Source organism: Pongo abelii, chromosome 11, assembly GCF_028885655.2.
Source record: "Pongo abelii isolate AG06213 chromosome 11, NHGRI_mPonAbe1-v2.0_pri, whole genome shotgun sequence".
NCBI classification, from domain to species: domain Eukaryota; kingdom Metazoa; phylum Chordata; class Mammalia; order Primates; family Hominidae; genus Pongo; species Pongo abelii.
In genome coordinates this window covers 121,960,628-121,985,330 of record NC_071996.2, presented here as the reverse complement: position 1 = coordinate 121,985,330, position 24,703 = coordinate 121,960,628, and the positions used below count along the sequence as shown (strand labels likewise).

Sequence of the window (24,703 nt, the reverse complement as noted above, 5' to 3'; positions counted from 1 at the left end):
TAAATCTTAGACACTTGCCTATCTATATGAAAATTATTCTGAAGTTTTACTCTTGCTGTGGAGAATGAGTCCTATAAAAAAATCACATGGTATGATCAGGTTCCTCTGCCCCCTCTAACCCCTTTCATTTAAAATAGTGTCTTTTTTTCTTTTAATGCATTTACAGGCACTTTTTCTTTTCTTTTCTCTTTTTCTTTTTCTTTTTTTTTAAGACAGTGTCTCACTGTGTCACCCAGGTTGAAGTACAGTGGCAAGATTCCACTATGTTGCCCAGGCTGTTATCGAACTCCTGGGCCCAAGCGATTGACCTTCCTTGGCCTCCCAAAGTGCTGGGGTTACAGGCGTGAGCCACTGCCTGGCCCTACAGCCATCTTTTTAGGAAAAAATCTCTTGCTTAAAATGAGTTCTCTGCTATCACATTAGTCTTCAGCTCTGTCATCTTCAACATTTTACTATTACTTATATTTTATAGTTGACAAACTTACTTGAATTTTTTCAACTTAAATATGACACATTAAAAACATCAGAAAATGAAGGTGTAGCAGTGCTACCTTTAATTAGTATCTCCATTCAATACCATATTCTTGTAAAATAAAAGCTTTTTATGGTTGTTGCCATTTAGTACCTACTCATTATATGTTCATGCCACCAAATTGGAGCTATATTGATTTACTAAACTATTGAATTTTAGAATCAAGAAATTGAGGCCAGGTGCGGTTGCTCACACCTGTAATCCCAGCACTTTGGGAGGCCGAGGTGGGCGGATCACGAGGTCAAGAGATTGAGACCATCCTGGCTAACACAGTGAAACCCCATCTCTACTAAAAATACAAAAAATTAGCTGGGCATGGTGGCGAGCACCTGTAGTCCCAGCTACTTGGGAGGCTGAGGCAGAAGAATGGTATGAACCCAGGAGGCAGAGGTTACAGTGAGCCGAGATTGCGCCACTGCATTCCAGCCTGGGCTACAGAGCGAGACTCCATCTCAAAAAAAAAAAAAAAGAATCAAGAAATTGAATACTATTTAAAATTTTTAGAATATGTCAGAGGCTAGTTTATATCTCTGTTTTAGTTTTATTTCATCTTACCCATATTAATGGAATCACTGTTTTAACAGTTGATACGTGTAAGAAAAGCATGTCTTCAAATACATTGGAGTGGAAAACACAATATACTGTCTGGGGACCAATATTGAACAACATAGCATAATGAAAAAATATGGGCTTTGGCCATAAATAGATGTAGGTTGAAATTCTAGCTCTGCCTGTTATTTCTGTGTGGTTTTAGGTAAGTCACTTAATGACTGAGTTTTAATTTCCTAATCTCTAACATGAAAGTATCACCTTGATTTAAGGGCTTCTTAAAGAATGAGAGCTCATAAATGTAAAAGTATGACTTCCCTATGCTAGGTGCTCAGTAAGTCATTGGCATTATTAGAATAGCTAGCTGTGGGCTTAACTCTGAATTCATTCTGTGATCTTGGGCAAGTCATTTTAATCTCAGGTTTAGTTGCTTTGCTTTAGCTTCCCAAAGGTGATTATTATATACTTTGCAGAGACTAGAGCAAAATAATGAATAAAAATATGTTGAACAGTATAAAGCATTTAATACAAGCGTGGCATTTCAAATCAGTGGACAAAAGACTAATATTTGATAAACAGTGTTAACCATGAACAAGACAACTAACGATTTAGGAAGATAATATACTTAGATCCTTATCTCCAGTGACCAAAGATTTGAATGTAAAAAAAAAATGATAAAAGTATTGTAAAAAGTACTTTTAACATAATCTCTGGATGGAAAAGACTTTTCTGGGTGTTACATAAAAACTAGAATTAATAAAGGAAAAAGATTGAAAACTTGCGTTAAAGAATTAGACAGTCTCTCTGGCAAGGAACAAAAGACAAAGGAAGAAAATAGCCAGAGTGACAAAGTTAATATTGCTAATATACAAAGACCTATTTTGCAAATCAATTAAAAAAAAAAAAACCAGTAGAGAAATTGAGAAAAACTGCAAATAGAGAATTCAGGAAGCAAAATAGATGGCCCTTACACATGAAAAAATTCTCGACTTCACCAAAGTCAGATTCCTACTACCACATTTGGTAGCAGTGTGAGGGGAAGCAAGATACTCTCATGTACTTGGTAGGAGCATAGAGGTTTTTTTTTCTTTTTATTTTTTTGAGGACTGTAATAATGTTGGTTTAGTTTAAAATTGTATGTTCTCTCAGTAATTCTTATTATAAGGAGTTTATCCTGCAAAAAGATTTGTGAAAGGATGTTAAGCATTGTTTGCAACTTAGAAAAATTAAAACATTTCAAATGGTCATCAGTTGGAAATTGGGTAACCAAATTAAAGTATAAAATATTTTTAAAAGTATATGCAAATTCATATTTATACAATACCTTGAATATTCCTTGAACTACCATTAGTTTCTTCAGAATAGAAGCCATTTATTCTGCTGGATAAACTTACTTGTAGAGAATGTTTTGGAGTATATGTTATTGGAGATACACCTGTCACTGTTTCTGACATCCAGTGTCAGTGTTCATGTTGTCGATACACAATGACTTTTCCATAGTGTTATTAATATAATTACCAAATGTTTATTCTAGCTTTTTTTTTTGCTTTGTAAATTTTAGCCTTCTATTAAATGTTTTCAGGTATGTGTGTTATTTAATTTTTTGCTTCAGATTCTAGCTCTAAATTTTAGTTTCTATCGAAGATGTATATTCTGTCAGAAAGAATTGGTTGATAGGCACTTTGATTTGTTTTCTTTTTTGCCTGCTGTTTCTTCCATTTCTTCAATATTATATAAAAATAATAATGATAAATCTTTTTGTTAAAGTGAGTGATTTGGGGATTTTTTTAAAAATTTATATTTTTGGTCACCAGCCATGAAACCTTCTCAGGGGTCTGGTAGTTTTGGAGCCATTCTGGGCAGCAGGACCTCACAGAAGGAAACCAGCAGGCAGCTTTCTTACTCAGACAATCAGGTATGTTCATTTGAATCTTTTTAGCATTTTAAAAAAATGATAGTTGGCCAGGCACAGTAGCTCACGCCTGTAATCCCAGCACTTGGGAGGCCGAGGCGGGTGGATCACCTGAGGTCAGGAGTTTGAGACCAGCCTGGCCAACATGGTGAAACCCCGTCTCTACTAAAAATAGAAAAATTAGCTGGGCGTGGTGGCACATACCTGTAATCCTAGCTACTCGGGACGCTGAGGCAGGAGAATTGCTTGAACCCAGGAGGTGGAGGTTGTAGTGAGTTGAGCTCGTGGCATTGCACTCCAGCCTGGACAACAGAAAGACTCCATCTCAAAAAAAAAAAAGATAGTCATAGACTATCAAGGGTATTTCTGCATGCCTGAAATGTATCATTTCATTTAGGTATCCTTCCAAACCATAGAGTAAGAGAAACTTTGAAGCTTTTCTGTAAGTAAGTTTATGAATTCTCTTTGGCTGTGCAAACAAGTAATCACTTAGTCCACTTATTAGACTAAGCAATGAATAAGATTTAATTTTTGTCAGGTTCTTTTTATAGGTTAGATTTTTGGGGGGACATTTTTATTGAGATATAATTGACATGCAGTAAGTTGTGTATATTTAAAGTACAATTTGATATATTTTGACTTACATATGTCCTTAAAATCATCATCATCAACATAGTGAACATAACCATAACTCTCGAGATTTCTTATTCTCCTTTGTAATCCTTCCCTCTGATCCCTATCCAGAAGCAACCACTGGTATGTTTTCTCCCACTATAGATTAGGTTGTAATTTCTAGAGTTTTATATAAATGGAATGAGCGTGTAATTTTGGGAGGGCAGGGTCTGGCTTCCCTCAATGAGCATAATTATTTTGAGATTCATACATTCCTTGGTAGGAATTTAAATTGTTGAAATATTATTTAAATGCATAAGTGCTAACACATATAGCAGAAGCAAGTATTTATGCTTTCACAAGTAATAATTCTCATTAGTGGAGTCATAAATTCAATTTTGTGGGTCATGACTAACATTAAAAAGTAGAATAGAAAATAACAGAGAATATTGTACATATTTAGGATAAATGCTGATTTTTCAAACCTTTATTTTGGTTTATTTATACATATTTATAATAGGTTTTGATGTAAAATATTTCTTACTATGTGGCCAGGCGTGGTGGCTCACTCCTGTAATCCCAGCACTTTGGGAGGCTGAGGTGGGCAGATTCCTTGAGCCCAGGAGTTAGAGACCAGCCTGGGCAACATGTGCAACCCTGTCTCTACAAAAAATACATTAATTAGCTGGGCATGGTGGTGTGCACCTGTAGTCCCAGCTGCTTCGAAGACTGAGATGGGAGAATCACCTGAGCCTGGGAAGTCGAGGCTGCAGGGAGCAGTGATTGTGCCACTGCACTCCAGCCTGGGTGACAGAGTAAGACTCTATCTTAACTATATGTATGTAATATATATATATTTGTTACCATGGGATGGGATAATATTCAAAATTCTGGAAAAGTTGCAAAACAGTGGACATGTAGTATGCTACTGTTTGTATAACAAAAAGTAAAATATTGATTTGTATTTGCATAACAGAACAAGGGAAGAATTAGTGGGAAAAGGGGAAATGAAAGAACTGAGTGGATGGTGATAGTGAGACTTATCATTGGTCTGTGGCTTTTAATATTACTTTGATTTGTGAACCTTGAGAATGTATCACTCATTTGAAAATAAGTTTAACTTTTTAAAGTATTGATTCAGATGACCTTAGAAGTTTTAAAATTTCCTATCCTAAGATTGTAATTCTGTAAAACAAAAGTAATGGGACATAACTTCCATAGAAAAATCACATAGCTCTTAATGTAGAGATATAAAACTTAACTGGCAGAGTGTTCATGTAAAGCTCTATTTCTCAACTAATGCTTACATTGCCATATTCTCTTTGAGTGTTCTTGCCATGTCTTAAGGGTAGAGTCTTTGATTCATCTTCACAGTGAACTCTATCTCACCTTCCTTTTCACTATCATATGTTTCATTCCTCCAGACTAGAACCCTCTCAAGAGTCATGACTGTTTTGTTGGCATTTAAGTTGTGGCAACCAAAATGTCACTGTCATCTTTTCTTAACTTGTCATAATCATAATTGGATATTTTTTTCCTCCAAAGATCAGTTCTCATGCTAATCACTAGAGCCATGTATTTGTGTGTCTTTTTTTTTTTTTTTTTTGGTTAATAATTCAAAGCAGTGTTCTTGCCACCTCTCCAGGTGTGCTGTGGAGTTTTTAAGTTTGTAAGAATGCTATAGGAAAATAAGTGTCAAGCTCAATTTTTCACACTGACTGTACATTAGAATCACCTGGATTGCTTTTAAAAACAACAACAACAACAAAAACCAACAAGAACAACAACAAAACTGATGAATGAGCCTTACCCCAGACCAACTAGAATAGAATCTCTAGAGATATATCTCCATTTGTATTTTTTCCTTTTTTTAGAGATAGGGTCTTGCTCTGTCGCCTAGGCTAGATTGCAGTGGTACAGTCATAGCTCACTATAACCTCAAACTATTGAGCTCAAGTGATCCTCCCGCCTTGGCTTACTGGGATTACAGGCATGAGCCATCACACCTGGCTCCATTTGTATTTTTTAAACCTTTCCATTGGAGAATCACTGTTCTAAAAGTATTCCAGTTAATTTGAAGATTTAACTATCTCAAACTTTATTTTTACAGGCTTCTGCAAAAAGAGGAAGTTTGGAAACTAAAGATGATATTCCATTTCGAAAAGTTCTTGGTAATCCGGGTAGAGGATCGATTAAGACTGTAGCAGGAAGTGGAATAGCTATTACTCGGACAATTCCTTCTTTGACGTCTACGTCAACACCTCTTAGATCAGGGTTGCTAGAAAATCGGTAGGAGAGACTTTTTTTCTTAGTCACTAGCTGTATCTGTTTGTAAATGTCTTTTAGGCCTTTTAGAAATACCAGTAATTTGAGGAGAAATAAAGTATAGAGTACATTTTTGGTAGATGTAATGATTACAAGTATTTGTCATATGTAGTTTATGTCAGTGACACGTATTAAGCATACAAATATACAGCATATAAATTTAAATATGGGCCAGGTGTGATAGCTCACGCCTGTAATCCCAACACTTTGGGAGACCGAGGCAGGTGGATCACGAGGTCAGGAGATTGAGACCATCCTGGCTAACATAGTGAAAACCCTTCTCTACTAAAAATACAAAAAATTATCCCGGTGTGGTGGCACACGCCTATAGTCCCAGCTACTCGGGAGGCTGAGGCAGGAGAATCGCTTGAACCTGGGAGGCAGAGGTTGCGTTGAGCCAAGATCGCGTCACTACACTCCAGACTGGGGTGACAGAGCGAGACTGTCTGGAAAATAATAATAATAATAATTAAATATGGTGTAGAGAATTAGATAATAGTAGTCCCATTTCCTGTCCTTCAGTATGTTGATTTATGAATTTTTGTGATATGAATTACGGCTTTTTAAAAGTAACCTTTTCTTTGTTCTCTGTAGTACTGAAAAGAGGAAAAGAATGATATCAACTGGCTCAGAATTGAATGAAGATTACCCTAAGGAAAATGATTCATCATCGTAAGTTACTTTAAGGGCCTTTATAGTGTTAGAGCAGTGTTTCTTATATTGGTATTTGTAACCACTGGGGAAGATTGGGGAAATGGTTTTAATTTATGAGAATTCCAAAGATGGAAGAGCAGAATTTAAAGTAATTTGGTGACAGTAGACTGTAGGCTCAATAGAGAGGGAAATTAGCCGTTGCTATTGCTTTGGTCATTTCATTGCATTTCTCTTATCCTGCCTTTTCTTAAATCTGCAGTACTTAGTGGGAGAATAGAACAGAAGAACTCTAAATAAATGTTTCTTGCTGGCTGCTGTTTTAGTGTGAACCCCTTCTTGTCTTCTTTATGCTTAATTAAAAAAAAATTTTTTCACTTTTTCACTTTACTCATGTAAAAAGTCAGCCTAGAGGTTAAAGGATGTGAGCCTATGTGTTGTAGACAACTAGCATTAATCTTTCAGAGATGTTTTCTGGGTTGAACAAAAGAGAATAGATCAACCCAGGGTGCTCGCCAACTCGTAATCATTGTCCTCATTTTGTGAGGATTTTTTTTTTGTCTTCTAGGGGAGAAAACTAATTATACAGTTATCAGTTAAAATCTCAATTAATACCTGAACAGGATCAGTTGGTAGACAGTTAATTGGTACGTGAGGTCAAGAGGTCACCAGAAAGGAGTTGGGAAAAAGCCAAAGAAACTTTATGTATTAATTGATTTGCTGCTGTAATAGATATAAAAGTCTGAGTAGGTGGTAGGACTGGTATCTGAAACTATGATCACCACGGACTCAGATTCTTTCTGTCTTGTTGTTCTGCCATCCTTAATAAGCAGCCTCCATTTTGTGGACCAAGGTAGCCTCTTCAGTCTCTACTTTCTTGTCTCCATTTCTATTAGTTGAAGAGAGCAAAGGGAGGGCATGCTGTTTCCTTAGGCTGGAAATTGCATATACCACCTTTGTGCATATCACATTGGCCAGAACTTAATCACATGGTTATATATCAGGTTATGAGAAGGTCTGGGAAATATGCCTGTATTTCAACTATTGTGGCAAAAGCATACAGTGGTTATTTAGGGACAACTAATAGTCTGCCTTAGTTTGCTCCTACAGCCACTGAAATAACCCAGTTCACTATTCTTCCATACGTATAACACCCTTATCTCTATCCAAATGGAGAAGAACTCCAAATCTCATGAGAACATTGTATCCAGCTCAGAGTCTAGGATCTTTGGGTGATCTTTCTCTCTGGGTGCAGTCTTCTCTATAAGGTCCAAATGTACCTTGGACCATGCCCCTCATGGTCTGGTACCTAAAAACTAAAAGGCAAGTTAATTTGCATTCCCCACTCCAGACCTCATGCACACATCATTATACATTGCTGGAGCAGGAACAGAATAATCACAGTAAAAATTTCTGTTTAAAATAGACAAGAATAGGAAACTGGAGGGGTCTTGGGTCTATAGCAGTGATAAAATCTGCTAGGTGGAAATTGTGAGGACAGTGAAGGCGTTGGAATAAGTTCCTGGTTAGCCCATCTAGCAGTCTGATTCTGTTGTCTGGGAGAAACCCCTTTGCCCATTGTACTCCGTGTGACCCCTGGCTTTGCCCTCTGGCAGATTTTTCTTGTTTGTTGTCTTTAAAGGCCACCACCAAAATAGATTTTGAAGACTATATTTTTCGTCAAGGCCATGTAGCTTTTATAGCTTGCTTCATCCAAGTTTAAAGATTCTATAAAGGTAAAACAAGCAGGCTTGAGAAAGAACTGGAGTCTATATATATATATATATATATATATATATATATATATATATATATATATATTTTAATTTTTCTTTTTTGTTTTTGTTTTGTTTGTTTGTTTTTTTGAAACGGAGTCTTGTTCTGTCACCCAGGCTGGAGTGCAGTGGCACGATGTCGTCTCACTGCAACCTCCACCTCCTGGGTTCAAGCAAGGTTGAAGCACTGCCTCAGCCTCCCATGCTGGGACTACAAGCGTGTGCTACCATGCCCAGCTAATTTTTGTATTTTTAGTAGAGACAGGGTTTCACCATGTTGTCCAGGCTGGTCTGGAACTCCTGACCTCAAGTGATCTGCCCGCCTCGACTTCCCAAAGTGCTGAGATTACAGGCATGAGCCACCGCACCTGGCCTGTTTTGTTTTAATATACTTTTTAATTTTGAAATAATCTAATTTGCAGAAAAGTCACAAAGATAACATAGAATGTTCCTGTATACCCCTTACCCAGCTTCTGCTAATATTAATATCAAAGTTATTTTCTACAAAACTGACTCTCTAGTTAACTCTTACCACTGCCTCAGTTTGAGAATCAAAAGCAATTGGATATTTTTATCCCATGGTTTCAAATTACCAGACAATTTTGATTCTAGGCTCTTGGCACAGAGAGCTATGTTTTTTTTGGTTTGTTTGTTTGTTTTTGAGATGGAGTCTTGCTGTGTTGCCCAGGCTGGAGTGCAGTGGTGTGATCTCAGCTCACTGCAAGCTCTGCCTCCTGGATTCACACCATTCTCCTGCCAAGGAGCTGGGACTACAGGCACCCGCCACCACGCCCAGCTAATTTTTTTTTTTTTTTTGTATTTTTAGTAGAGACAGGGTTTCATGGTGTTAGCCAGAATGGTCTTGATTTCCTGACCTCATGATCTGCCTGCTTCAGGCTCCCAAAGTGCTGGGATTACAGGCGTGAACCACTGCGCCCGGCATTTTCTTTTTTTTTTTTTTTTTTTTGAGACAGAGTCTTGCACTGTCACCCAGGCTAGAGTGCAATGGTGCCATCTCGGCTCACTGCAATCTCCGCCTCCCGGGTTCAAGTGATTCTTCTGCCTCAGCTTCCCAAGTAGCTGGGATTATAGGCGTGCACTACCATGCCTGGCTAATTTTTGTATTTTTAGTAGAGACGGGGTTTTACCATGTTGCCCAGGCTGGTCTCGAACTTCTGAGCTCAGTTGATCTGCCCGCCTCGGCCTCTCAAGGTGCTGGGATTATAGGCATGAGCCACCATGCCTGTCCGCTATGTTTCTTTTCATCACTGATTGCAAGCTGATTAGCTTTGGCCTAAATTTGTATGTCTCAAATAGGACCTTGTTGAAAGCAATAAGAAGCACTAACACAGACCAGTATCCTTAATTGTAATCTTTTACTGTAGAGCTATAGGTTCAGTGAGTATGAGATCTGCCTTTCAAGATGTTAATATGACCGTTTTTATCAAATATTTTACTAAAGCATAAAATGGTCATCACCTTTCTAATCTGTAATATCTGTATTCGTACCTCCCTACCCTCTTACTAAGCCAGTGCTACATGCTTTAGGTTTGTTATGGTAGCACCCCACTTTTAATAACAAATTTTGTATATTTAAGGTCTAGTTGAAGGGAACAAAATTCACTCTAGCGAGTTTATGCACAAAGGTATTTGCACACAGTAAGTATTAAATGGCTTACAGAATCATTAGGATAGTTGAAAAGACAGGCTCTAAGTTAAGTTTTCAGGAATGATTTTGAGGTTTGCCTCAAACCAGATCACCAAAGATGCTCCCGGCTATTCTATCATGAAGCTAACAGCTGAATTGGAATCTATCATGAAAGCTGTCCTCTCTAGAACCATGCTGTCACTGCCAAGATTAGAAACCCTGTATAGAAAAACCAAGGTGATATTTAGCATCAGAAATAGTGGAATGGTAATGCTTCTGCCTTATTTACACTTTCCAGATCTTGCATGTAATTGCCTTATTTTAAATCTGATCCAGAACACTAACTAAGAAATGTAGAGTTACTTTATTAGCATTCTTGTTTCTGCACATCGGGGAGGTACACCAGAATGTTGGTTGTGCATGCCAGTCTAGCACATTCACTACACTTTTGGGAAGTCCCAGCTGTTCCAATTAGAAGTCTGTCTGATAAGCACTAGGTTACTGATCCTTGTTCTGGGTTACACCCATCACATCTTTTTACACCATCACATCTAGATTTTTTTTAAGTTTGCACTCCTTAGAAGCTGACCTAGATGAATATACTTGTGCAAATGACATTTAAAGCAGTGCTTATAGAGGACACAAATAACAGAGTGGGAGAAGCAGGCCAGAGAAGAAGAGGAAGCCAAGCAAGAGTGTGATCTCAGGTAAAAGTACCACAGACAATAGGCTTCATCTTGATCTAGCAGGGAAACTCTTGGGTTGTTCTAGCTTGAGGCAGGGAGGCTGGGCTTTCCTATTTCCATACTGGACCGTCTTTGGTTACCAGTTGCTCTGGCTCTGTCCAGGTGGGCAAAATGTTTTAAGTAGTTAAATGCAGTCCTCTGAAGAACTGCAGATGCTGACTGGTGAACCACATTGAAAATACACAGTCTAGGGATGTGTAAAGGAGAAAAAGGATCTTAGGGACTCTGATGGAGCGTCACCATTGTCCACTAAAAGAGTTGGTACTATAGTTCCCCCTTCCCCTAGCTTGTACAGTTTATATTGACTCCTGTCTTGTATTAAGTTTATTCCATTTTGTCATGGATTCTTCATATTGTTGCTTCCCACTTCTGGGGAAGAATCATACAAGAGGAGGCTTAGTGGGATTAACCACAGTGTGTTGCTGCAGGTGGTCTTAGGGCTGTAACCCATATTGACATTTCTTCGTACCATCAATTTCATGCATCCTCTATTAACACTTCTGCTCATCTTGATGGTTTGACTGAATGGCATTACCGAGATCTTCATCTGAGGGATTTGAGCCTTTGGTCACCACGTGCTTGTCAGGCTGTGGTTGTTGTGATTGCCCATTATAATTACATGAGAGCTATGCTTATCACTGAGCATGAGAGCAGTAAGAGGCACCCTAGTGAATCCCCTTTATACCAGATAAATTCCTCACTGCCCTCATTATATAGCAGCAACCCTTCTTCCTTATAATAGTCATTTACCCCTGCCAGTATGGTAACTCTTTTTCTTTCCTATGAATCTGCCTGCATGAGGAGCTCAAAATAACTAGGTAACAGCCATAACTTCAGGTTTAATTGTTCTTTAACTGTCCTTGATTAAAAAGCACCCCCTCTGGGAACTAGGACCCACAAAATCTAATTTGGAGAGACAGCACAAATTCTCCAAGTGAGTTATTGAAAAATAATGGCAAATGGGGCTACTCCTCCTTTTACTTCTTGGTTGCTGGACCCATGTATTTTTTATAAATGGAATGATTTGTTGGTATTTTGAAGGCCACCCCATTCTTAATGAGATCCTCTCCATACTGCACTTTTAAAGGGTATTGCAGCACTTTATCAGGCTAGCAGCTTTGGGGTAATACTGTATATGGTAGGAACTGTGGATCTTTGTGGTCATATGCTGTCGTTGTACCTCCTTTTCTGCAAAGTGGAATCCTTGTTCTAAGATACTATGTGAGTTTTCTTGTTAGTGAATGAGATACTCCTATGAGTCCTTGGATAGTAATGCTGGTCAAGGCACCGTAGACAGCATAGGCAAATGTATATAGTAGTCCCCCCTTATGCATGAATTTACTTTCTATGGTTTCAGTTACCTATGGTCAACGTTGGTCCAAAAATGTTAAATGGAAAATTCCAGAAATAAATAATTCATAAGTTTTGTTTTGGTTTTGAGACAGGGTCTTGCTCCAGCCCAGGCTGGAGTGCACTGGTGTAGTCATAGCTCACTGTAGCCTCCAACTCCTGGGCTTAAGCAGTCAAGCCTCAGCCTCCCAAATAGAACTATAGGCATGCGCCACCATACCTGGCTAGTCTTGGCTATTTTTATTTTTATTTTTGTAGGGATGCAGTCTTGCTATGTTGCCCAGGCTGGTCTTGAACTCCTGGCCTCAAATAATCCTCCCACCTGGCCTCCCAAAGTACTGGGATTAAAGGCGAAAACTACTGCACCTGGCCCTAATTCATAGGTTTTTAAATGGTGCACTGTTTTGAGTAGCACAGTGAAACCTTGAGCTGTCCCATTCCGTCTGGCCTGGGATGTGAATCATTCCTTTGTTTAGTGGCTCCACACTGTATATGCTACCTGCCCATTAGTCACTTAATAGCCATCTTGGTTATCAGACCAACTGTGAGAGTATTGCTGTGTTTATGTTAAGTAACCCTTATATTACTTAATAATTATCCAAAGCACGACAGTAGTGATGTTGGCAATTCAGATGTGCCAAAGAGAAACTGTAAAGTGCCTCCTTTAAGTGAAAAGGTAAAAGCTCTCAACAAAGAAAAAAAAAGATTTTTTTTTTTTTGAGATGGAGTCCCCCTCTGTCACCTAGGCTGGGATGCAGTGGCATGATCTCGGCTCATTGCAACCTCCGCCTCCTGGTTTCACGCAATTCTCCTGCCTCAGCCTCCTGAGTAGCTGGGATCACAGGTGCGTGCCATCACGCCTGGCTAATTTTTGTATTTTTAGTAGGGATGGGGGTTTCACCATGTTAGCCAGGCTGGTCTCGAACTTCTGACATCGTGATCCGCCCACCTCGGCCTCCCAAAGTGCTGGGATTACAGGCATGAGCCACTGTGCCTGGCCAGGTTTTTTATTTTTTTGAGACAATCTTGCTCTATTACCCAGGCTGGAGTGCAGTGACACAATCTCAGCTCATTGCAACCTCCGCCTCCCGGGCTCAGGCGATCCTTCCACCTCAGCCTCCCAAGCAGCTGGGACTACAGGCATGCACCACTGCACCTAGCTAATTTTTGTATTTTTTGTAGAGACGGGATTTCACCACGTTGCTCAGGTTGGTCTCAAACTCCTGAGCTCAAGTGATCTGCCCGCCTCAGCCTCCCAAAGTGCTGGGATTACGGGTGTGAGCCACCGTGCCCGGCCAATAAAAAGAATCTTATGCTGTGGTTGCGAAGATCTATGATAAGAATGAATCTTCTATCCATGGAATTGTGAAGAAGGAAAAAAAAAAAAATGTATGTTACTTTTTGTGTCACACCTCAAACTGCAAAAGTGCAGCCACAGTACAAGATAATTGCTTAGTTAGAATGGAAAGGGCAGGTCGGGCATGGTGGCTAATACCTGTAATCCCAGCACTTTGGGAGGCCGAGTCAGGTGGATGGCTTGAGTCCTGGAGTTCAAGACCAGCCTGGGCAACAGAGCAAGATCTCATCTCTACAAAAGTTAGCTGGGTGTGGTGACATGTGCCTATCATCCCAGCTACTTGGGAGGCTAAGGTGGGAGGATTGCTTGAGCCTGGGAGGCAGAGGTTGCAGTGAGCTGAGATCACACCACTGCATTCTAGCCTGGGCAGCAGAGCAAGGCCCTGTCTCAAAAATAAAAATAAAATAAAGTAGCATTGAATTTGTGAGTGGAAGACATGAACAGAATTTGTTCCAGTTGCTGGCAATTGAGTTCAGTACTGTCTGTGGTTTCAGTACTATCTGTGAATTCCATCATATTCATTGTGGGTTTTAGAACATGTACCCTGAAGATAAGGGGGAACTACTGTATCTAGAATATTGTCAGTCCCAATAAGGATTAATTGCTGTCTTTTTTAGTGTGGAAAAAATCTGATAGAATCAATTTGCTACCAAATGACTGGTTTCCTCAAGGGATGCCCTTGGATCAGGGTCTCGGTCTTTGCTGTTAACCAATTGGACATTCAGCAGCCACAGTAGATAAACCTTGGTGAAGGGGAACCCATTTTTTATAGCTTCTATCTGCCACCATGGCTGTTACATTATTCATGGTCCCTTTGTGGAAATAATGGGATGTCTAAGGACAGAGGCTGGCTGACATGCACTGGACAAGTTATCCTGCTGATTGTTTAGTATCTCTTTAGTGTTGTTCTCTGGTGAGCATTAGCATGTGAAACAGATCACTGTACATACTCCCATAAGTCTGTCCATATACCTCTTCCATAAATCATTTCTTTCCGATCTTCCAGGCTTGCTCGTTCCAAGCCCCTATTTATCCATATCATTTGCCACCACCCAGGAGTCCATGACCCACTTCTGTCTCCATACCAAGTAGATGATGAGATGCATCCCTCCAGGCTCTGCACAATGGAGGATTTCCCCTCACAACTGTCTTTCAAGGCAGTCCCTTAGTGGGACTATAGTGCAGCAGTAGTTTATTTGCAGTGTGTACCAATGTACCAAGATGACCTATTCATTAATCAGGCCCAGGTTTATTCCTCGTTTCAGCTTGACGTAGGAAATGCCCCTAAGGCTTGTTCTTGTCATCTCTTCTTTCTTACTTGGGCCCAATTCCAACATACCTGCTTCCATTTTATGATGAATTGCTGTTGTACTCTCCTGGTCTTGTGACTTCATGGGTGTGATAGCGCTTAGCTCCTGATGGTTAGCTCTGGTTGCACAGTCCCTTGATGACCATCAGTCAGGTGCTCTGTCTCTTCCAGGGCTTAATAATATGCCAAGAGTAGTATGCCATACTTTACAGATGAGGTATAATTTTTGGCTGCAGACAGCATGGTCTTGCTTTACAAGGTCTGGGCTGCAACTCTCCTGTGGGTGACTCTACACATTGTCTTTGTCCTTTAAGTTGGTAATTGGCTCAACTGAGCCTGTCTTCTCTCTTGAACACATAAATACTCAGCATCACCCAGTCAATTCCATAGTCTTTTTGATGATTATTTACCCCATATCACCTACATCTTATCTGTTGCTGTATCCAAACAACTCCAAAATTTAGTGACTTTAAATAGTAACTGTTCATTTTTGCTTATGAGTTTATGGTCACCTGGGTGGTTCTGTTTATCTGGGCCCAGTTTGGCTTATAGTACCTGGATTCTAATTTTGTTATGCCTCTGTAGTCAGTAGGTGGTTTGGCTAGAGTTTGACTGGTCTAGGATGGCCTCACTCATATAACTGGCCATTGAGTGGTGGGGGTGATTGGGCCATGTGTCTTCCACTGTTAACAGGCAAGCCTGGGATTATTCACATAACAGTGGTAGGGTTCCAAGAGAGTGAGTGGAAACCTGCAGGGCACCTTTAGACTTAGGGTCAGAACTCACACACTGTTAACTTCTGTCACATTGTTTTGGGAAAAGGAAATCACAGGACTAGCCCCATTAAGGGATGAAGAAATAGACTGAATTTATTGATTAGAAGCTTGAATATAGAGAGTGAAATAATTTGGGACATTTTTAAAGCAACTTTATTAAGGTACAATTTACATACCATGTAATTGACCCATTTTAAGAGTACATAAGTCAATGATTTTTAGTAAATTTTTTGAGTTATATTACGTGATCATTTTCTAGTTTCAGAACATTTCCATTACCCCAATACGATCTATCGTGTAATCGTTCTACCACATTTCTAAAATACTGGAGATACTGCGTGAGCCCTATCCTTCTCTACCTTATTTCATCCTAATTCACCATAGATGAAAATCTTAGCAATTGTAACACTATAAGGTGTCAGAGGTATTACTATCAGCAACAGAATTTCTGTTGCCCTTGCCAAACAAGGGTCCAATTCCAGAATCCTATCCTTAGAGTGTGCTTCCTAGGCCCACTTTTAGAACCAGCTGTTGTAGATTATGTTCCCCAGAAGCAGAATCTGAAATGGAGATTAGTGTGCATGTGAATTACTAAGGAAGTACTCCCAGAGAAGATAGTGAAGGGAGTAAGGAAAGCAATATAGTTAAGGGCAGGAAACAAAGCATGGTTATGATCCTGGAGAAGTCACACAAGGACATGAAGGTTAGTCTTCATCCTGATATTAGAGAAATCTGTTATGTAGCTTCCATTATAAAGTTGTTTTAATCCAAATCAAGAGAGCTGGGCTTCTCTACTGTAGCGCCTGGCCTCTGCGATTACAGGCAAAGTATCTCTAGTAACTTGAGGGCAGTCCTGTGAAGAAGAGCCCTTGGTACTGGCTATCAAAAACATAAGTTGGTATGAAGATATGGAGGAGAGAATATAAAAATGAGTCAGTGGGAATCTAGGTGGAGCGCACTTAGGCATTGTCTGCCAGTCTTAGTTCATGATGGTTCCCCTTAAATTAGCACTGTTAAAGCATGAACATTTATTTGATGGACACTCTCTACTTACATGGGTTGAGGTATTTGAAAATAATACAGGGGAGAAAAGGGCTTTTAAAAGAAATTTTAACTTTGTATTCATGATCCTAAAGAATTTTAATCAATATAAATTAAAATGCTGTTGCCACTTAGCAAATAGTATTTCTATTCATGTGGAATACATAGTTTTGATTTTGATTTTTCTTTTCTTTTTTTTTTTTTTTTTTTTTGAGATGGAGTCTCGCTTTTGTCACTCATTCTGGAGTGCAATGGCATGATCCCTGGCTCACTGCAACCTCTGCCTCTGGGTTCAAGCGATTCTTTTGCCTCAGCCTCCTGAATAGCTGGGATTACAGACGCCTGCCACCACGCCTGGCTAATTTTTTTTTTTTTTTTTTTTTTTTTTTTTTGAGATGGAGTCTCGCTCTGTCGCCCAGGATGGAGTGCAGTGGCGCGATCTTGGCTCACTGCAAGCTCCACCTCCCGGGTTCACGCCATTCTCCCGCCTCAGCCTCCTGCGTAGATGGGACTACCGGTGCCCGCCACCATGCCCGGCTAATTATTGTATTTTTAGTAGAGACGGGGTTTCACCGTGTTAACCAGGATGGTCTTGATCTCCTGACCTCATGATCTGCCCGCCTTGGCCTCCCAAAGTGCTGGGATTACAGGCATGAGCCACTGCACCCAGCCCACTCCCGGCTAATTTTTGTGTTTTTAATAGAGATGGGGTTTCCCACGTTGGCCGGGCTGGTCTCGAACTTCTAACCTCAGGTGATCCGCCCGCCTCGCCCTCCCAAGCTGCTAGGATTAAGGCTTGAGCCACCGCGCCCAGCCTGATTTGTTTTTCTTTGTAAACCTATAAACTGCCAAGCTTGAACAGTTTACTTTTTTTTTTTTTTTAAGACTAAGTCTCACTCTGTTGCCCAAGCTGGAGTGCAGTGGCGTGATCTCGGCTCACTGCAACCTCCACCTCCCAGGTTCAAGCGATTCTCCTGCCTCAGCCTCCCGAGTAGCTGGGACTACAGGAACGCGCCACCATGCTTGGCTAATTTTTGTATTTTTAGTTGAGATGGGGTTTCACTGTGTTGGCCAGGCTGGTCTCGAACTCCTGACCTCGTGATCTGCCCGCCTCAGCCTCCCAAAGTGCTGGGATTACAGGAGTGAGCCACCGCACCTGGCCACGGTTTACTTTTTAATTGATTCTTTTGGTCTTAGTAGCTGAATCATTTTATCTGTTCTTGCTTTTGGCCAAGAAAATCTAATAATCTTGCTGTCTCTGATATGATTTTTATATAAAGAAAAATGCTCCTTTACTTTTGCTAAGTTATCAGAGTCATGGATTGGTTTGGCTCTTGAGATGGTAATTAAAGATTAGTTTTGTAATTCTCATTTGTTTAAGTCATTGACCTTTTGAGACTAACAATCTTGTAGCTTAATTTTCAAGCATATCAATGAATTTGGCACTTAAATGTAAATGTTTTAATGACAACTATTTAAAATTAAGGACAATATTTTTATACACCTGTACTATATTGATGTAAAATTATTAACTATAGGAACAACAAGGCCATGACAGATCCCTCCAGAAAGTATTTAACCAGCAGTAGAGAAAAGCAGCTGAGTTTGAAACAGTCAGAAGAGAATAGGACATCAGGTAAGTGTTTGATCTTACAATAAATAAGGTGCTCATTTATTATATATTTATTAGACTAGAAATAAAAACCTAACCCATCTGTACGTTCTTTTTATTTTTATTTATTTATATATATTTTTTGAGACAGAGTCTTGCTCTGTCACCCAGGTTGGAGTGCAGTGGCACAATATCGGCTCACTGCAACCTCTGCCTCCTGGGTTCAAGTGGTTCTTCTGCCTCAGCCTCTCAAATAGCTGGGACTACAGGTGTGTGCTATCATGCCTGGCTAATTTTTGTATTTTTAGTGGAGGTGAGGTTTCACCATATTGGCCAGGCTAGTTCCAAAATCCTGAACACAAGTTATCCACCTGCCTTGGCCTCCTAAAGTGCTGGGATTACAGGTGTGAGCCACTGCGCCCGGCCTAATCTGGTATTAGTTATTGGGTGCCAATTTGTACACAGTACTTGGCTAAAATATTTTAAAGTATTAGAAATCCAGGGAGCTTGTATTCTGTTTATAAAGAATCCAGTCTTTACCTTATTCTTCCCGTATTTGACTGCCTAGAATTAAGCTCTTTCATTGTCAAAGTACCAGGACCATAGAATGAATTAGAGGAGTAAAGTGGTTGAAATTCAAGTGCATCAGTGTTAGTGCTTATTAGAAGCTTCAGAAGATCTTGAAATTATTGTCTGAAGCAGTTTTTTAAACTTAACCTTCTACCCTGTTTTTACAAAAACATTTTTGTCAGATGTTTCCCACACTTAACGTATCTGTTTGATTCTCTGAAATCCTTAGAGAGTCCGATATCTGGTATTAACTTGAGTATTATGTCAACTTTAACTTGAAGTAAGCTAAAATATGGCATGATTTTGATAAATTGATAGTTTAAGAGAATCCAGTTGATCAGGACCCTAGGAGTATTCTTCTTTTAGTGGTTTGGGATTGTGATATTGATTCCTACAGAAAGAAATATCACATGTAAGTCTTACCTCTGAAATAATAATATTTAGAAGATGTAAACTCTGCTTATTGTCTCTCAGCTTTTATAATCAGCCTATAGTTAAAAAACAGAAAACGTAAGCTATAATAAGCCTTAACAATGCTGAAGGTAAGGTACATCTCACAAAATTTGATGTGGAAGAGAGAAGGAAGTGCATGGCCAAATGACAAGATTAATGGAACAAAATGTAGACGTTTTAAATGTGTTAAAGTTACAGAGTTAATCGGTGGAAGAACTAAAGTAACGCTACTAATGGTTGGAGAGAGGAGAATAAGAGTAGGGGTGATACTAATTTTCTACAATAAAGAGTCAATTGATACTGTTTAAAATGAGTAAATCAAGAAGTAGTAGAAATGTTATTAGTACTGTTGAAGAAATCAGAAAAAAAAACAGTTTTTTTAAATGGTTAAAAATTAGAAGTACAACTTGTGGAACTTGGGGGCAGGAGAGGGTAGCTTTGCTATTATAGCTTGTTTCACGGTATTTTATGTTTTAACATACATGTGTACCGGCATACTTCAGAGATATTGCAGATGCAGTTCCAGACCACATAAATAAAGCTAATAGCACAATAAAGCAAGAATGAATTTTTTGGTTTCCCAGTGCAATAAAAGTTATGTTTACACTATGCTGGAGTCTGTTAAGTGTGCAATAGCATTATGTCTAAAAAAAAAAAAAGTACCTTTTGTTTTTTTGAGATAGGGTCTCACTCTGTCGCCCTCGCTGGAGTTCAGTGGTGTGATCTTGTCTCACTGCATCCTTGACCTCCTGGGCTTAAGCTGTCTCCCACCTCAGCCTCCCAGGTAGCTGGGATTACAGGTGCACACCACCATGCCCAGCTAATTTTTTGTATTTTTTGTAGAGACATGGTTTTGTCGTATGGCCCAGGCTGGTCCCCAACGCCTGGGCTCAAGTGATCTACCTGCCTCAGCCTCCCCAAGTACTCGAGTTACAGGCAGGACCCACTGCACCCGGCCAGTCGTAATTTTAAAATAGTTTATTACTAAAAAATGCTAACAATCATCTGAACCTTCAGAGGGTTGTAATCATTTTGCTGGTGGAGGGTCTTGCTTCTGTGTTGTTGGCTGCTAATTAGGGTGGTGGTTGCTGAAGGCTAAGGCGGCTGTGGCAATTTCTTTCTTTTTTTTTTTTTTTCGAGACGGAGTCTTGCTCTGTCTCCCAGGCTGGAGTGCAGTGGCATGATCTTGGCTCACTGCAACCTCTGCCTTCTGGGTTCAAGCAATTCTTCTGCCTCAGCTTCCCGAGTAGCTGGGACTACAGGCGCACGCCACCACGTGCAGCTAATTTTTGTATTTTTAGTAGAGATGGGGTTTCACCATATTGGCCAGGCTGGTCTCAAACTCCTGACCTCATGATCTGCCTGCCTCAGTATCTCAAAGTGCTGGGATTACAGATGTGAGCCACTGCACCCTTCCAAGGCAATTTCTTAAAATAAGACAATTTGTCACATTGCTGATTGACTCTTCATTTCATGAATGGTTTCTCTGGAGCATGTGATGCTGCTTGATAGCATTTTACCCACAGAACTTCTTTCAAAATTGAGATCAATCCTTACAGACACTACCATTGCTTTCTCAACTAAATTTATGTAATATTCTAAATCCTATGTTGTAACTTTAATAATATTCACGGTTTCATTACTGGGATTAGATTTCATCTCAGGAAACTTCTTTCTTTGCTCATCCTTTGGAAGCAACTCCATATCCATTAAAGTCTGATCATGAGATTGCAGCAATTCAGTCACATCTGCAGGCTCCACTTGTAGTTCTCTTGATATTCCCACAATATCTGCAGTTGACTGCATCTCCACTGATGTCTTGAACTCTCAAGGTTATCTGTGAAGGTTGGAATCAACTTCCAAACTCCTGTTATGGTTGCTATTTTGACCTCTTTTCATGAATTACAAGTGTTCTTAATGGCATCTAGAATGATAAATTCTTTCCAGAAGATTTTCAGTTCACTTTGCCTAGCTCCATCAGAGAAATCACTGTCTACTGTAGCCTTCTGAAATGTATTTCTTAAATAGTAAGACTTGAAAATTGAAATGACTCCTTGATCCGTGGGCTGTAGAATGGATGTTGAGTTAGTAGGCATGAAAATAACATTATCTTTGTATGTCTCCATCAGAGCTCTTGTGTTACTAGGTGCATTATCAAGGAGCAGTAGTATTTTGAAAACAATCTTTTTTTCTGAGCATTGGGTATCAGTAGTGGCTTAAAATATTGATTAAATCATGTTGTGAACAGAAGGGTTGTCATCTAGGTTTCGTTGTTCCATTTCTAGAGCACAGGCAAGTAGATTTAGCATAATTCTTAAGGGCCCTAGTATTTTCAGTATGGTAAGTGAGCATTGGCTTCAGCTTCAAGTCCTCAGCCACATTAGCCCCTAGCAAGAGAGTCAGCCTGTCCTTTGAAACTTTGAAGCTAGGCATTGATTTCTCTCTAGCTACGAAACTCTTAGATGGCATCTTCTTCCAATATAAAGCTATTGCAGCTACATCGAAGACCTGTTGTTTAACGTAGCCACCTTCATCAGTGATCTTAGCTAGATCTCAGTAACCTGCTGCAGCTTTAATATCAGTAGTTGCTGCTTCACTTTGTACTTTTATATTATGGAGATGGCTTCTTTTCTTAAACCTCATGAACCAGCTCTTACTTGCTTCACATTTTTCTTCTGCTTCTCTCAGCCTTTATAGAATTGAAGAGAGTTAGACCTTTACCCTGGATTAGGCTTTGGCTTAAGAGAACGTTGTGGCTGGTTTGATCTTCTGCTGAGACCACTAAAACTTTCTCCACATCAGCAATAAGGTTGTTTTGCTTTGTTATTCATGTGTTCACTTGAGTAGCACTTTTAATTTCTGTCAAGAGCTTTTCCTTTGCATTGGCTGTTTGGTGCAAAAGGCCTAGCTTCCATCCTGTCTCAGCTTTTGACGTGCCTTCCTGACTGGGCTTAATTGTTGCTAGATTTTTATTTAAAATGAGATGTGCACCTCTTCCTTTCACTTAAAAACACAGAGGTCATTGTAGGGTTATTAATTATCCTAATTTCAATATTTTGTCTCAGGGAATAGGGAGGCCCAAGAAGAGAGACAGAGATGGGGTAATAATGACAATTTGATGGAGCAGTCAGATAAATTGAGTTCGCCATCTTATATGGGTGCAGTTCGTGGTACCCCAAAACAGTGACAACAGTAACATCAAAGATCACGGATCACAGATCACTATAATAGATATAATTAAAAAGTTTGAAACATTGCAAAAATTACCAAAATGTGACATAGACATGAAGTGAGTGAGCGTATACTGTTGGGAAAATGGCACTGATTGACTTGCTTGGTGCAGGGTTGCCACAGCCTTCCATTTGTTTAAAAAAAAATACAAAAAAACCTGTAATATCTGTGAGGCACAATAAAGCAAAGAGCAATAAAATGAGGTATTCCTGTATTTGATGAGAAGGAAAAAGAGTTAAATGTAATCAGGACTAATGTATACTTTTATTATTAAATGAACTTGAATGGTTGATTTAGGAATTAAGTTTTTCCTTTGTTCATTTGTTTTGTAGGGCTTTTACCTTTGCAGTCATCATCCTTTTATGGTAGCAGAGCTGGATCCAAGGAACACTCTTCTGTTGGCACTAACTTAGACAGGTATGCATTGGTTATATGACTTGTGAAAAACTTAGGAGTTCTTTTTTTTAGAATATTGAATGATTGGATAGGTTATGTATTATCCTCTTAAGTGAATACGATAATTTAACAAAATTGATGAGACTCATAGAATCCTGACATGTTAGTTAGAAAGTATTCTAGAAATGAGCTGAGCACAGTGGCTCACACCTGTAATCCCAGCACTTTGAGAGGCTGAGGTGGAAGGATCACTTGAGCCTGGGAGGTCAAGGCTGCAGTGAGCCATAATTACGCCACTGTACTCCAGCTTGAGCGACAGAACAAGACCCTGTCTCAAAAACAAAAGAGGCAAGATCTCACTGTGTTGCCCAGGCTGGTCTCAAGTTTCCTGACTTGAAACGATCCTCCCACCTCAGGCTTCCAAAGTGCTAGGGTTACAAGTGTTGAACCACTGCTCCTGGCCTCTACAGAATTTTTTTCTTTTTTTTTTTTTTTTTTTTTTTTTTTTGAGACCAAGTCTTGCCCTGTCACCCAGGCTGGATAGAGTACAGTGGTGCTATTTTGGCTCACTGCAGCCTTGCCTCAGCCTCCCACATAGCTGGGATTACAGGTGCCTGCCAGCACGCCACGCTAATTTTTGTAGAGACGGGATTTTAGCATGTTGACCAGGCTGATCTCAAACTCCTGACCTCAAGTGATCTGCCTTTCTTGGCCTCCCGAAGTGTTGGGATTATAGGCGTGAGCCATCGCATCCGACCACTCTACAGAAAATTTTTAAAAAATTAGCTGGGCATGGTGCCGTGTGCCTGTAGTGATAGCTACTTAGGAGGCTGAGTTGGGAGGTGCTCTTAAACCTGGCTCTGGGAAGTTTTGTAGTGATGCCATAGATTGCGACTGACAATGTTATCAGACTGTAGACGAATATATATTCTACCATCCCATGTGGATGAACATACTAAGATCTCTCCTCTGAAGCATTTTTATTTTCCTTTTGTTGCTGTTGTATTTGTTAAGCTACATTCCAAATATTTAGGAATTTCCCTTAAAAATCAAAAGCTGTATTACATCAGTGAGTGTCTTTTATTAATAAATTGGAAAAGGCTAGTTGGATATTTCATTGCTGATTCTATAGATAAGCTCTTTTTTTTTTAGATTTATTGGGTATAAATACATAAGATATCTGCTAAGCACTTGTTGAGAATGTGTGATCATGCAATGCAGCACAGAAGGGTTGATGGTTTTAAATGTAAAAAGCGAGGGTAATGGCAAATGCCCATCAATGATAGACAGGATAAAGAAAATGTGGCATATATATACCGTGGAATACTATGCAGCCATAAAAATGGATGAGTTCATGTCCTTTGCAGAGACATGGATGAAGCTGAAAACCATCATTCTCAGCAAACTGACACAGGAACATAAAACCAAACACTATGTGTTCTTACTCATAAGTGGATGTTGAAAAATGAGAACACATGGACACAGGGAGGGGAACATCACACACCGGGGCCTGTTGTGGGGCGGGGGGCTAGGGGAGGGATAGCATTAAGAGAAATACCTAATGTAGATGATGGGTTGATGGGTGCAGCAAACCATGATGGCATGTGTATACCTATGTAACAAACCTGCACATTCTACACATATATTCCCAGAACTTAAAATATAATTTAAAAAAAAAAGTGAGGGTAATGGTAGTCTATCATATAGATGCTATATAAGGACCTATTAAGTCATATGTTTGTTTGTTTGAGATGGAGTCTCGCTGTATCACCCAGGCTGGAGGACAGTAGTGCAATCTCGGCTGACTGCAACCTCTGCCTTCTGGGTTCGAGTGATTAGCCTGCCTCAGCCTCCCAAG

General features: G+C 39.7%; 1 protein-coding gene across 8 annotated transcripts in view; it reads left to right on the top strand.

Annotated features, from left to right (window-relative positions):
• USP37 (ubiquitin specific peptidase 37) overlaps positions 1 to 24,703 on the top strand; it is a 115,253-nt gene that overhangs the window by 16,339 nt on the left and 74,211 nt on the right. For all 8 annotated transcript variants that reach the window (XM_063713055.1, XM_063713056.1, XM_054549845.2 and 5 more), the window contains exons 6-10: positions 2,896 to 2,996; positions 5,716 to 5,894; positions 6,525 to 6,602; positions 18,122 to 18,219; positions 22,782 to 22,866. In XM_063713055.1, the coding sequence (XP_063569125.1) occupies positions 2,896 to 2,996; positions 5,716 to 5,894; positions 6,525 to 6,602; positions 18,122 to 18,219; positions 22,782 to 22,866 (541 nt within the window). The remainder of the gene's footprint in view (positions 1 to 2,895; positions 2,997 to 5,715; positions 5,895 to 6,524; positions 6,603 to 18,121; positions 18,220 to 22,781; positions 22,867 to 24,703) is intronic.